Here is a 14,598-nt window from a genome sequence, read left to right as displayed (position 1 = left end):
GATTGAGTACCCTCACAGAAAGAAAAGGTTTCTCTACTTTGTGGCACAAGTTTGGTACAGATCACCCATGGGAAGTGATGCGAGAAGCAATCATGCTAATGCAATCCTAAAACCAAGAAACTCAAAACTAATTTATATTTGGAACATTTTCATTTTGGACTATTAGGTGATGGTACAGGGTAGAATAAAATCATCTTACAAGGTTTCCAGGTGTAGATTCTTTAAAGAAGTTGAATTGCTAATCTAGCACTAACACCCTACAATATAATAAATCACAATTTAAAAAAGTCAAAAAGCGTAGCAGTCCTGCTACTGTGCCAAGGCTGACAGTTTGAATGTAGACTAAAAAAGCAGACAGAATCTGTGAACTTTTACTTATCTACAGTCTGAAAATTTGAAGTTTTCAAAAGCATAGTACTAAATTTCACCTCTAATGTAATTAGCAATGCATAAGTCAGAAGCTACAAACCTATTATCCACTCAAAGCATTTCATCTCCTAAGGGTTCTGTGAAGCTTCACCCTGTCCCCTCCTAAAAAGGTAGATCAAGCAAAACTCCAGAATGCATATTGAACCCAACACCTGACATTTCAGTGTAACACTGTCACTGGCTGCACAGGAGATGCTAAGTCAAATCTGCCTTTTCAGATGGACATAAAGATCCCATGGCGTTATTCAAAGAAAAGTAAGTTCTATCAGTGTCCTAGTCAATATTTCTCCCTTAGCCAACATTATCAGAAAACAGATTCACTGGGTCATTCATCTCATTTGCTGTTTGTAGAATATTGTTATATGCAAATTAACTACTCCTTCTGCCTACATAACAATATTTCAAAAGTAATGTATTGGATGTCAAGTATTTTGGGACGTCCTGGAGACGAGATAAAGTACTTTAGTAGTGCAAATTCCTACATTATTGGATATTTTAAAAAGGTAATAACAGAAAAAATGGGAAATACACAGCAGGTGCGGCCAAAATTTTAATCGGTCGTTTTTTCTTTTCAGATACTGACTGACGTGATGTGTAATTCTGCCAATATCTTAGCAGTTCAGGAGCCACCGCCTGCCACTCCTCGTTTCATTTTCGTCATTATCTGTCGGGTGATCCGACATGGATTTTTTTTTGATTACCTGACATTCTTTGGGAATATCTTATTAACTTGAGAATTGTAACATGAAAGGCATACGCGAAAGGACGAATAATGCTACCATAAAAGAATAGCAGAGAAAGACAAGTGAATGAACCATTTTGTAATTTGCAAGTCTGAGATACCCTTGAAGCTACCAACATGCAAAAGGTCAACGTAAATGATTTCGCTTCAATCTTGAAAACGGTGCTTCAATTTTAAAATCTTGAAAACGGAGCTTCAATTTTAAAATCTTCTGCAACTTGTCAGGAAAGCAGCATCAAGAAAATGAAAAACTATACCATATCCTGGACTCCTCTGAACGTTGCATCCAGGAGCATCAGTTTCCAGGGCTCGGACACCGTGTTCGGTAGTGGGATGTACACATAGTAAGCTGTCAGAGCGGCGGCGATCACGATCACTGGGACTGCTGCTCGCATTATTGCAGAATTCGGGGCAAAAAATGGAAACGGTCGGAGAAACCCAGTCACACATCTCCTCCGCTACCAGCACTTAACGCCGGTAGCACAGGGACCAATCAGGTCGATGCCGATTGATCAGTCGCCCTATGGGCCGAGCAGGGTGGGCTGCTGGGAGCTGTAGTTTTTTTTTTGACGGTGGTTGCAGTTTGAGAAATGACGGACGGCGGGTGTGACCGGAAGAGAATGGCCAAGCGAGGGGTGCACTGCGCAAAAATAAAACCCGGGCACTGAAAAAAAAATTAAGTTTAGTAGAAATTGGGGGGGGGGTCAATGCTATTGCCGGTTAATTAGAGATACCACAATCTTTAGGCCTACTGAAACTCCTCTAGTTTGGGGCTGCAAAACAAAAGGGCAGGACTGATTCCTCCTGAAAGGGTGGATGAAGGATAGCAAAATACTGCAGATGCTGGAAATCCGAAATAACAACAGAAAATGCTGGGAAAACGCAGCAAGCCAGGCAACATCCGTGGAGAGAAATTAGAGTCAACGTTTCGGGTCAAAAATTGACAAAGGGTTTTGACCCGAAACGTTGACTCTAATTTCTCTCCACGGATGTTGCCTGGCCTGCTGAGTTGTTCCAGCATTTTCTGAATGAAGGATATTGGTTTAATAATGTAAATAAAGGCGATGATATTTGTGATTGAACATTGGCCCTGGCGCAGTGGCTGGAATGCGAATGTTTTGTATTCTTTCTTCAGAGTTCGAATCCAGGTGCCGCCTTCCAAGTGACGTTGCCGCCAGCGGGCCGCCATCTTTCTTGCGGGCAGAGAGCGGGTGAGCGCTCGCGGCCGCCGCCGGCAATATGCCAGTTTCGTGCAGCGCCCTGGACTGCAAGAACCGCTTCATGAAAGGCAGCGGCATAACTTTCCACAGGTACCCTGCCAGGCCACCTCATTGATGCTCTTGAGCTTCACTTTTCCGCTCGGCCTTTTCTTTTCAAAATTGCGACTTTAATTCTCGTGCGTGTAAATTTGCAACCACCTCCCCCGCCGCCGCCGTCGTTTTCTTCAGTACAGGTGGGTGGGTAGGTAAGTCACGGTGATGGCGATTTTAATCGTTTACCTCGGGGAACAGCAAAGTTCGTCAGTTCATGTATAACAGGCCCTCTCCAAAGCGATCGCTGCAATTCATGTGCTGCAGCTGTGCGTGTTAATGCACCTCATTGGATATTTTGCATTCGTTATTTGCGATTCTGTTTAATAGCATTTCTTGCTGTTTAAAACAAGTTTACCAACGCACTTTACTATGGGGTCGGAAATCTGGCTTTGGGAAGGCGCTTCCTTTGATTTTTTTCAATGTTTTATTCCATTATCCTGCCACAAACCTACACTCCCTTCTTCAGTAGACTGCTGGTACAGCCTGTCTGCATCTGTTTGGCCATCATGGCTTGAATCATTGTCCGTTAGTTTTTATTGCCAGTACGGCTTCATAAGTAGTTTCTTAACTAGGTCACACCCAAAAAATTATTTTTAAAAAGATTTCAGAAAATGGCATGGAATGGCCTTCCCACACTAAAATAAGAAATGTATCAGTAATGTTTTTGTTCTTGGCCAGTAGAGTTTATGGTATTGTCCATGAACCATTGTCTTGCATTGCTACTGACCTTGCCAAATTCAATCAGAATGTCAAGCATGTTGCAGGGAAAGGTGTGAAGATATATGACAGCAAGTAAGCTCTTCATTGAATATCAAGTTTTAAATGAGTGGCTTTCTCATATCAGAAATGGGGTAGTTACATAACAATCATTTGAAAATTAGAAATGGGTTAGTTGCAAACAAACATGTTGCGATTAGAAACTGCGTTGTTAAATAACAAATATATTGAGAGCTGACAATGTATGTTTAATAGGTATGTACTCTAGGTAACAATAGGAATGTGGAAAATTATTTTCAGATTTCTGGCCCAGGACAATGATTATGTTTGGGACTGGTGGCTTATGGGGAAAATAACTTGAGTGGTGCCAGTTACATAGCACGAGTGTTTCAGGCACCAGGGAATTCTATAGCCATTCTGTTGAATAGATTAGAGTCTGTGCTGGTGGTCAGTATTGTTTCTAGAGATTCTACGCCCTTGTCGTTCTGAATGGCATGGTTGAGCTGATCATTTTCCTCCCCTGGGACGGTGACATTATTTCCAGGAACACCAATTTGATGAGTCCCTTCGGTATTGGGATTATCTGTTCTACTTGGATCCTCTGCTCCAACTGAATCCACCTTGCACACTGGTAACTATATCTGAACTAGCTGCCTTAACACTCCTTCCTTGATCTCATAACTTATATAATAAAGTGACACAATTATCTCTACCTATAACTTGCTAGTGTAGTTGTGCAACCTGACTTGTATAACCTCTTAACTCTGTTCTGAATATACTTTGTAGTTGTAAAGGTACCATTCTGCAACTGCTAGGTAAAGATTACTACAAAAGAAGACAGAGGAGAATCATCTAACTAAACAGAGAATCTGCTGAAGGGTGTGCTAAGCAAAGTACAAGCAAACTTAATTTTAAAGAAAAACTCCTTTCCATTCAATTGATCAATCTGGGTGACATATGCAATGTCCCCTTTTGAGCTGTATGGCCGCGCAGTGGTCTGGAGGTCCTTCGCAACCGGCTTGCCAGCTTTTAAATGGAAAAAACGCAAGTGCGGAAATTCGGGCTACGCAGGCTGTTAAAGGGGACGCGCACCCCCCCCCCCCCCCCAAAACAAATTAAAACAAATTAGAGGGAACATTGCACATATGGCAAAAGCATTTTATAATCATAACAGCCATGTAAGGATTCTGGAGGATCTCAAGTTAATGAGGCGTAGATAGCTAGGCATGTGAGACTATACTTCTTCTCCTCTAACCTCTTGGTCTTTTCTTTAACAAAGAGTTTCCACAGATGTATCTGCGACAGGTTGACTGGTGAGAACGAGGTCATGTAGGTTTTTCCCTCGTTGTTGCCGCAGGCCCAGTTTGGAAGTTATGTTCTTCAATGTCCATCACGAAGAGCGGCTCGGTACTGACCGAGCCCTGAAGTCCCCCACCCAGACTACATTCTGTGCCCTTCAGTGCTGCTTCTAAATGACATTCAACATGTACTGATTCATCAGCTGAGGTAGGTGGTAATCAGCTGGAAGTTTCCTTGCCCATGGTGGCATGAAACTTCATGGGGTCCGGAGTCAATGTTGAGGACTCCCAGGGCCCCTCCCGACTGTACATCACTGTGCCGCCACCTCTGGTGGGACAGAACATATGATGGTGATGGAGGAGTCTAGGATGTTGGCTGAAAGGTATGATTCTGTGAGTATGACTAATCTGTGGGACAGCTCTCCCAATTTTGGCACAAGTCCTCAGAGTGGAGGACTTTGTAGGGCCTTTGTCATATCCGAATCTGGTGCCTACATCGATGTCTGGTGGTCCATCCGGTTTTATTATTACTGTTTTTTGTAGAGGTTTTGATACAACTGAGTAGCTTGTTAGGCCATTTTGAAGGGCAGTTAAGAGTCAACCACATTGCTGTAGATCTGGAATCACAACAACAGTCCGGTAGTTTCATGGTCACCGTTACTAATACTAGCTTTTTATTCCTGATTTATTTAATTAACTGAATTTAAGTTCCCCAGATTCCGTGGTAGGATTTGAACTCTTGTCTCCGGATTATTAGTCCAGGCGTCTGGATTATTAGTCCAGTAACAACCGCTATGCTACCATAACCCCTTAATTCATTTTCCAGCGTTCTGTTCATCTACTGACTCCATGTTGTGAACAACTTTAAGCTGAAACTCTATTTTGAGGATATATTTTAGGCAATTTACAGGGCATTTTCCCTACATTCTCCTGCTCATCCACCGTAGCTTCAGCCGAAGAGCCACGGAAACCCCAGAAAAACAATATAAACGCTGTTTTTCCCAATGTTTCCGCAGCTTTCCCACCGGAAATTCAACTTCCCGATATCTACCTCCAACGGGTACATCTTGCGTGCTTCAAAACTTGAAAGATAAAAATTAAATGCACAGGTGCAGGAATATTAAATGCTGCTCTTTTAGGGTTTTCACAATAATAGCTAATCATGAAGTTCAATCCCCAAAGCACAAGTAGTTGTTCCAGGACACCAACTAATATAAATAGAATTTTATCTATTCAGTTCCTGTAAATCAGTGGGCCTGGTGTTTCCCCTACAGGGCATAAACACCCCTATATTGTTATAAAGCAGTAAATCCTCCAACTTGCCATGGGCAACCCCACAGAAGATCTGTAGTATATATATTTTTTGTTTTGGAATTTTAGCTGCATCAGTATTGCTACAATTTCTGTGACTGCATTAGAATGATAGAATCTTACAGCACAGAAAGAGGCCTTTTGGTCTGTCATGCCTGCTTATTCTGGGAGAGATTTTCTATTGGCTTTGTTTCCCAGCATTAGGGAAGGCTGGTAAGACGCAATCTTGTCAAGTATGCAGATACCATTTTTGTTTAGTTCTAGTGGTATGAAAATTGTATCAGGATGCTTGCGAGGCAGTCTTTTTTTTGGGGGGGGGGGTGAACTGACTTGATGGGTCTCTTCACAAGAAGTAATTCAAAATGAAACTTCTTCTGGCCATTACAGAAACATGGCTGCAGGGTGACCATGACTGGGAATTAAACATACCAGGTTATTTAGCAATCAGGAAGGACAGGCAGGAAGGAAGGGGAGGTGGGGTGGCAATGTTAATAAAGGAAGGAATCACTATAATACAGAGAAATGATATTGGGTCAAAGGAGCAGGATAGTGAAACAGTTTGGGTGGAGATAAGGAATAATAAGGGGAAAAAAACACTAGTGGACGTAGTCTATAGGCCTCTGAACAGTAGCAACTCTGTTGGACGGAGTATTAATCAGGAAATAGTTGAGGCTTGTAATAAGGGAACAGCTATAATTATGGGGGATTTTAACTATCATATTAACTGGACAAATCAAATTGGGCAGGGCAGCCTTGAGGATGAGTTCATTGAGTGTATTAGGGATGGGTTTCTTGAGCAGTATGTAACTAAACCGACCAGGGGGCAAGCAACCTTAGATTTGGTCCTGTGTAACGAGACAGGATTAATTAAAAATGTCCTAGTAAAGGATCCCCTTGGAATGAGTGACCATAACATGGTTGAATTCCATATTCAATTAGAGGGTGAGAAGGTTGGATCTCAAACAAGCGTGCTGAGCTTGAATAAAGGAGACTATGAAGGTATGAGAGCGGAATTGAGTAGAGTGGACTGGGAAAATAGATTCAAGGGTAAGACGGTACATGATCAGTGGTGTACATTTAAGGAGTTATTTTACAACTTCCAAAAAATATATATTCCACTGAGGGAAAAAAGGGTGTAAAAGAAAAGTAATTAAGGATAGTATCCGACTAAAAACAGGGGCATATAAGGTAGCCAAATCTAGTGGGAGGATAGAAGATTGGGAAGTCTTTAAAAGACAGCAAAAAATAACTCAAAGATTGATTAAGAAAGGGAAGATAGATTATGAAAGTAAATTAGCAAAAAATATAAAAACAGATAGCAAAAGTTTCTATAGTTATATAAAAAGAAAAAGGGTGGCTAAAGTAAATGTTGGTCCCTTAGAGGATGAGACTGGGAAATTAATGTTGGGAAACATGGAGATGGCAAAAATGCTGAACAAATATTTTGTATCAGTCTTTACAGTAGAAGACACTAAGAATATCCCAACACTGGATAAACAGGGGGCTCTAGGGGGGAGCAGCTAAATACGATTAAAATCACTAAGGAAGTGGTACTTGGTAAAATAATGGGACTCAAGGCGGATAAATCCCCTGGACCTGATGGCTTACATCCTAGGGTCTTGAGGGAAGTGGCGGTAGGGATTGTGGATGCATTGGTAATTTTCCAAAACTCCCTGGACTCAGCAAAGGTCCCAGCAGATTGGAAAACTGCTAATGTAACACCCTTATTTAAAAAGGGTAGTAGGCAGAAGGCTGGAAACTATAGACCTGTTAGCCTAACATCTGTGGTTGGTAAAATTTTAGAGTCCATTACTAAGGAGACAGTAACGGGACATTTGGATAAACATAATTTAATAGGACAAACTCAGCATGGTTTTATGAAGGGGAAGTCATGTTTGACGCATTTGCTTGAGTTCTTTTGAGGAAGTAACATACAGGGTGGATAAAGGGGAACCAGTGGACGTAGTGTATTTAGACTTCCAAAAGGTATTTGACACGGTGCCACACAAGATTATTGCTCAAGATAAAAAATCATGGGATTGGGGGTAATATTCTGGCATGGGTGGAGGATTGGCTATCTAACAGAAAGCAGAGAGTTGGGATAAATGGTTCATTCTCAGACTGGCAATTAGTAACTAGTGGTGTTCTGCAGGGGTCGGTGCTGGGTCCCCAACTCTTTACAATCTATATTAACGATTTGGAGGAGGGGACCGAGTGTAACATATCAAAGTTTGCAGATGATACAAAGATGGGAGGGAAAGTAGTGAGTGAGGAGGACATAAAAAACCTGCAAAGGGACATAGACAGGCTAAGTAAGTGGGCAGAGATTTGGCAGATGGAATACAATACTGGAAAGTGTGAGGTTATGCGCTTTGGCAGGAAAAATCATAGAGCAAGTTATTATCTTAATGGCAAGAAACTGGAAAGTACTGTAGGACAAAGGGATCTGGGGGTCCTGGTGCACGAAACTCAAAAAGTTAGTATGCAGGTGCAGCAAGTGATCAAGAAGGCCAATGGAATGTTGGCTTTTATTGCTAGGGGGATAGAATATAAAAACAGGGAGGTATTGCTGCAGTTGTACAAGGTATTGGTGAGACCGCACCTGGAATACTGCATACAGTTTTGGTGTCCATACTTAAGAAAAGACATACTTGCTCTCGAGTCAGTACAAAGAAGGTTCACTCGGTTAATCCCGGGGATGAGGGGGTGGACATATGAGGAGAGGTTGAGTAGATTGGGACTCTACTCATTGGAGTTCAGAAGAATGAGAGGCGATCTTATTGAAACATATAAGATTGTGAAGAGGCTTGATCGGGTGGATGCGGTGAGGATGTTCCCAATGATGGGTGAAACTAGAACTAGGGGGCATAATCTTAGAATAAGGGGCTGCTCTTTCAAAACTGAGATGAGATGAGAAACTTCTTCACTCAGAGGGTAGTAGGTTTGTGGAATTTGCTGCCCCAGAGGGCTGTGGAAGCTACATCATTAAATAAATTTAAAACAGAAATAGATAGTTTCCTAGAAGTAAAGGGAATTGAGGGTTACGGGGAGCGGGCAGGAAATTGGACATGAGTCTCGGTTCGGAATGGTCATGGCCCTGTGGGTAGCGGAGCGGGCCAGGGGCCGTGTAACCTGGTTCTGCTCCTACTTGTGTTCTAATTCTGTGTTAGATTTCAGGAGATGGTTCTATTCCTGTTCCTGGCTGGGGTAGAGATCGCCTTTTACAGAAGGTAAGTACTGTAGAAAATATAGGGTTAGAGTGATCTCCTGGACGAGTTTCGATCGCCTAGATGGGTCGGAGAGGAATTTCCCAGATTTTTTCTCCCAAATTGGCCATTGGTTTTTTTTAATCTGGTTTTTCGCCCCTCCCGGGAGATCACATGGGTTCGGGTGGGATGGAGAGTGATAGTAGATTTGAAGTTAGGATCAGATCAGCCATGATCTTATTGAATGGTGGAGCAGGCTCGAGGGGCCGATTGGCCTACTCCTGCTCCTATTTCTTATGTTCTTATGAAACCAATTCCCACTTTGATTAATACTGTAATGAGATCCTCTTTTATTATGACTGTCTGGACATCAAAGGAAAAAGTGAGGTAGAAACAGGCTGATGAAGGATGTTCTCCAGTTTCCCATGCCACTATGTGGGTTTGGGGTTTAATGAGGGACTCTGGGGTCCACAACTCTTCCACCAAAATTATGGCAGACATGCGGGAGAACCCCCATGGAAATTCAGCTTCCAGATATCTAACTCCAACTGGTACATCTTGCATGCTGTCTTGCCATGTACTTGGCTTCAGAACTGGTAAGTTAAAAATTAAATACATAGGTGCATTTAATCTCATGTAAAGTTGCTAAAGAGGAACTTTTATTGTTTTGGAACGAATTGTACTAAGTTAAGTATATCGAATCTATTGTCTTGCTCTTGCTTCTGTGCACAGTTTGTCAGTGTGGTGTTTTTAATCAGTTGGAATGAACAGGAGTGTCTTGTGATATCCCATACTATTTCCAGTGCATAAAATGGCAAATGGGTTCATTTATTACCTGAAAACCAGCTTTCCTACGTAATTAGAAACAAAAGAAGGCATCCAATCCATCCAGCTTGCTTAGTCATCCAGGTTTTTCCTCAGGATATCATTAGACCATATTTTAAACATTATTTTACTATCTCTCTACTTTCACCCATCTACTCGCATTCAACCTTTAACTTCTATGGAACTGAAATACAAAAATATAACTTTCCCTAAAATATAGTCAGCATCACATACATTTCTGCAGTTTATGAATGAACCATCTGTACAATTATTTTGGAATATGGTTTATGCCATTAAATAGTCCAATGTACCACTGAATAATACCCACTGAATCCCTTCTCCTCCTCTTCAGCAGTCCCTCGGAACCGAGGATGACTTGCCTCCACATTAAAAATGAGTTCGCAGGTGACTGACGAGTCCAATGCGGGACCTACAGTCTCTGTCACAGGTGGGGCAGACGGTGGTTGAAGGGGCGGGTGGGTGGGGTGCTTGGGTTGACGTGCACTCCATGCGCTGCCTGCGCTTGGCTTCCGCTTGCTCCCGGCAAAGAGACTCGAGGTGTTCGGGGCCTTCCCGGATGCTTCTCCTCCACTTTGTGCGGTCTTGGGCCAGGGATTCCCAGGTGTCGGTGGGGATGTAACTTTTTCAAGGAGGCTTTGAGGGTGTCCTTGAAGCATTTCCTCTGCCCACCTGGGGCTCTCTTTCCGTGCCGGAGCTCTGAGTAGAGCGCTTGTTTTGGGAGTCTCTTATCGGGCATGCGGACAATGTGACCTGTCCATCGGAGCTGATCGAGTGTGGTCAAAGCTTCGATGTTGGCCTGAGCGGGAACACTTACGTTGGTGCGCCTATCCTGCCAATGGATTTGCAGGATCTTGCGGAGGCAGCGTTGGTGGTACCTCTCCAATGCTTTGAGGTGCCTGCTGTACATGGACCATGTCTCTGAGGCATACAGCAGGGCGGGTATCACTGCTGCCCTGTAGACCATGAGCTTAGTGCCGGGTTTGAGGTCCTGGTCTTCAAACACTCTCTTCCTCAGGCGACCGAAGGCTGCACTGGCACACTGAAGACGGTGTTGGACTTCGTCGTCGACGTCTGCCCTTGTTGACAGTAGGCTCCTGAGGTATGGAAAGTGGCCCACGTTGTCCAAGGCCTTGTCGTGGATTTTGATAATTGAGGGGCAGTATTGTGTGGCGGGGGCAGGTTGGTAGAGGACCTCTGTCTTATGGATGTTTAGTGTAAGGCCCATGCTCTCGAACGCTTCGGTGAAGGTGTTGACGATGGTTTGGAGTTCAACCTCCGAGTGAGTGCAGACGCAAGCATCGTCTGCATACTGTAATTCGACGACAGAGGATGGGATGACCTTGGACCTGGACTGGAGGCGATAGAGGTTGAACAGCTTCCCATTTGTTCTGTAAATTAGGGCCACTCCAGTGGGGAGCTTACTGAGGAATATTGAGCTCCAGTTTCACAATATTTTTTGTCACATGTAGAAATATTTCACGATAATACAACACTGACGTAACCCAACTGGAGCTGCTCGTTCTTGGATTATGTAGTTGGGTCATCATGGAATATTTTCCATATTTTATCATATCATCCATCACATAGTGTTATAGAGGTTTCTTGCCACTTGCTGAACTTTATCTGCCATGGAGAGGAATTCAGGGGAGTCCTTTCTTCGATACTCAGGAACAAATTCAACATTAGCTATATGAAATAATCCAGCAAAATATAAAGCATTACTGGTTTGAGTCCGCACTGCACAATGGAAAGAAAGTTACCCTTTTAACATTTTTAATGAATGTGATGCCATCACCAGAGAAACTTTTGCTCTGCTGTCCAAAAGCGTGGCTCGAAACAAAAAGGGAAGAGTTTGTGGAGCAGAGAAACCCGGCACCCCACTCCACCTGTGGCAGCTCGGGCAGTGAGAGAGCGCTCTGGGGGGGTGGTGGGAGAAGCCGTGAGAGAGCGCGCGGGGCGGGGGGGAAGCCACGATGGAGAGCGCGGGGCGGGGGGGAAGCCGCGATGGAGAGCGCGGGGCGGGTGGGAAGCCGCGATGGAGAGCGCGGGGCGGGTGGGAAGCCGCGATGGAGAGCGCGGGGCGGGTGGGAAGCCGCGATGGAGAGCGCGGGGCGGGTGGGAAGCCGCGATGGAGAGCGCGGGGCGGGTGGGAAGCCGCGATGGAGAGCGCGGGGGTGGGGGGGGAGCCGCGATGGAGAGCGCGGGGAGGGGGGGGGGAGCCGCGATGGAGAGCGCCGGGGGGGGGGGGGAGCCGCGATGGAGAGCGGGGGTGGGGGGGGAGCCGCGATGGAGAGCGGGGTGGGGAGCCACGAGAGAAAGAGCGCGGGGGGGTGGAAGCTGCAAGAGAGCTCGGCGGGTGGTGGAGAGCTGTGAGAGAGAGTGCGCGGCGGGCGATCTGCTCGCCTTCATTCTGCCTGGTCCCCAGCAACGCAAGCCACGTGTCGCGGTGCACACTGCGCAGGAATGGAACACCTGCTACTGAAGGTTTCGTTCCAATCCTGGAAACGTTCCAATCTCTGGCCAATGCTGAGCGGCGCTGCTGTGCACTTACCAATCAGAGTACTGCCATGTTGTTGGAACTCCTGCCGACCATCATTGCATTATTCCCCAAGGTTTAAAAAAAAAACCCACGAGATTTCACTGTTGAATCACGAGATCGCATGTTGAGTTAAATTTTAATTAAAAATTATGTGTCCCGTGATTAATTCGCGAGAGTTGGCATCACTGCTTATACCCCACCGTTCTATTAAGAGAATGGAAGTGACCAAACTCATTTAATATTCAAGTGAGTTTAAGACACCTTAGCAGAATGGGGAAGTTGCTGATGGGCAATTATGCACCGAGTTGCAGAACAGATGCGTTGGCTGATAGGTACAGCATCTCAAATTAAATAAATATAAAAACCTGAAAATACTATTTAGAATGCTTGCAGTTGTGTTGAATCCCTATTTCTGTTTTATTTTGGGTTCTGTCGACATAGATTTCCTATTTCAAGACCTGACCTCATGACAAAATGGCTGAAAGCTGTAGCACGGGAAAACTGGATGCCATCATCGAGAGCAACTCTCTGTAGTGATCATTTCACAAAAGATTGTTTTGAGGAACGGAATGAAAGAAGGCATTTAACATTTTCTTCTGTTCCAACCATATTTCCACCTCCTAAAAATAAGGTACAGTTTCAACCATTATTGTGTTTGTCATTTATTTTAATAAATTATTTTTCGTAACTTGATTAAAACTCTTAACATTTATTTATGTCTTAAGTGATCACAAGTAAAGTTTTAACAAGTATGTCGTCTGATGGAGGGGGTAATCGTGTACACCTTTTATAAAGACTTCTTAGCCCTTCCCATTACATACCAAATAATCGGCATCTTGATTGCATTAGATAACTTAACAATTTAAGATGTAATTAACTGAATTAAATAGCTACCAGTCTTGCAGTGTGTTGGAAGAACTGCTGAGAAGGTGTCCTCAAAAACAGAATCCCTATGGTGTACTATAAACTGGTGCACTATTATTAATTGCTGGCATCTCAGAGAAGAATTGCAGCCAATATCTTTTGTGGGTTGGTACACTTTTACTGGCTGTAGAAGTCAAGAATATGACTAAGGAAGTTGGTACTTTTAAAGAAAGCATTACAGGAATTTTAAAGAGTACAGGTTTTGACTTGGGGTTTGAGTTTGAATTGGTGGGTTAGGTTGGTTTGTACTCTTCTAAAAATGACCATTTTGAATGGCCCCTGTAGTTTCTTGTACCACTGGATACATTGAGTTCTAGTTATCTTGAAAGTGGTATGATGCAGTGCAAAATGAGGTTTTTTTTTAGAAGCAACAGAATTGCAAATATTAATTTTAACTAATTTGCAGACTACAGGCTCCAGAAGGTCACATAAGGCAAAGGCTTATGGTGGACACCAGAAGGTAACTTCGGAGGTACAGCTGTTGCTTTTGCCATCGCAAGCTGGTTCGGTTGATGAAGCATTAAGTCAGCCAACTGAGTCAATTAAAATCACAGATGTGCAGTCTACATTAACTACAGAGACTCTTAATACAGGGAGGCTAGCTGAACTAGCAGCAGCAGCAGTCCTGAATTTAGCAGAATTCTCTCAAGTATTGGCAGTTCCTATAAAAGCTGAAGCTGAGTCTTCAGAAGTCCTCACAGTCTTTAACTGCAGTGCAGAAACTCAAACATGCGCAACAGATGCACAGATAGAATCCGTTTCAAGTGGATTAGTAACAGCTAATTCAGAGGAACAATCTCAAGATTCAGCTGTAACTCTGTGTTCAGATGCCCTCCATTGGACAGCCAATATATTATCGAGTCCTGAAGTACTATCGGATGCAGCCACTGCGCTCGTGGGTTCAATGGATGTATCTGCAATGTCCGCTAGTGTTTTGCCATGTTTATTTACAACATCTGCAGATCTAACATCTGAGAGAGTAACAATATCAGAAGGAACAACTTGGATATCTACAGAAGTGCTTATCCCAGAAACAGAGACCCACCTATCCACGCCAGTCCTGGCTTCTGAAGAACTGCAGTGTTCCTCTGAGACGGTGCTTTCTTTTCACGATGATCAAGATTTGTCAGGAATGACATTTCCCCAGGATCACAGTTACTTTATGAGTCCATGCCCAGATACCATCAGGAAAACTCTAGAAAAGAAGCTTGCATGGGAAAGAAAGAAGAATGAAGAACATAGGCAGAAATTCAGAGTACTCCAACAAAAATTG

General features: G+C 43.7%; 2 protein-coding genes across 5 annotated transcripts in view; one reads left to right on the top strand and one right to left on the bottom strand.

Moving 5' to 3' along the window:
* Positions 1-2,025, bottom strand: part of LOC147115772 (neutral cholesterol ester hydrolase 1-like) — a 46,124-nt gene extending 44,099 nt beyond the window's left edge. The window contains exon 1 of one of the 2 annotated variants that reach the window (XM_085990312.1): positions 1,429-2,025. In XM_085990312.1, coding sequence (XP_085846438.1) covers positions 1,429-1,621 — 193 coding nt within the window. In that variant the 5' untranslated portion in view covers positions 1,622-2,025. The remainder of the gene's footprint in view (positions 1-1,428) is intronic. The other variant, XM_085990311.1, reaches the window with a different exon arrangement.
* A 231-nt stretch (positions 2,026-2,256) lies between these two features.
* The window catches only part of LOC147115771 (uncharacterized), a 13,251-nt gene continuing 909 nt past the window's right edge, over positions 2,257-14,598 (top strand). Inside the window, exons 1-3 of one of the 3 annotated variants that reach the window (XM_085990308.1) lie at positions 2,257-2,481; positions 12,843-13,032; positions 13,732-14,598. The exon at positions 13,732-14,598 is cut by the window's right edge and continues 909 nt beyond it. In XM_085990308.1, coding sequence (XP_085846434.1) covers positions 2,411-2,481; positions 12,843-13,032; positions 13,732-14,598 — 1,128 coding nt within the window. In that variant the 5' untranslated portion in view covers positions 2,257-2,410. The other 2 variants (XM_085990309.1, XM_085990310.1) reach the window with 2 other exon arrangements.

This window comes from Somniosus microcephalus, chromosome 6 (assembly GCF_052327205.1).
Source record: "Somniosus microcephalus isolate GS21.2 chromosome 6, FLI_Smic_1.0, whole genome shotgun sequence".
NCBI lineage: Eukaryota > Metazoa > Chordata > Chondrichthyes > Squaliformes > Somniosidae > Somniosus > Somniosus microcephalus.
Note: the sequence above shows the minus strand (reverse complement) of the source record. Positions and strands in the feature narration are given on the sequence as shown.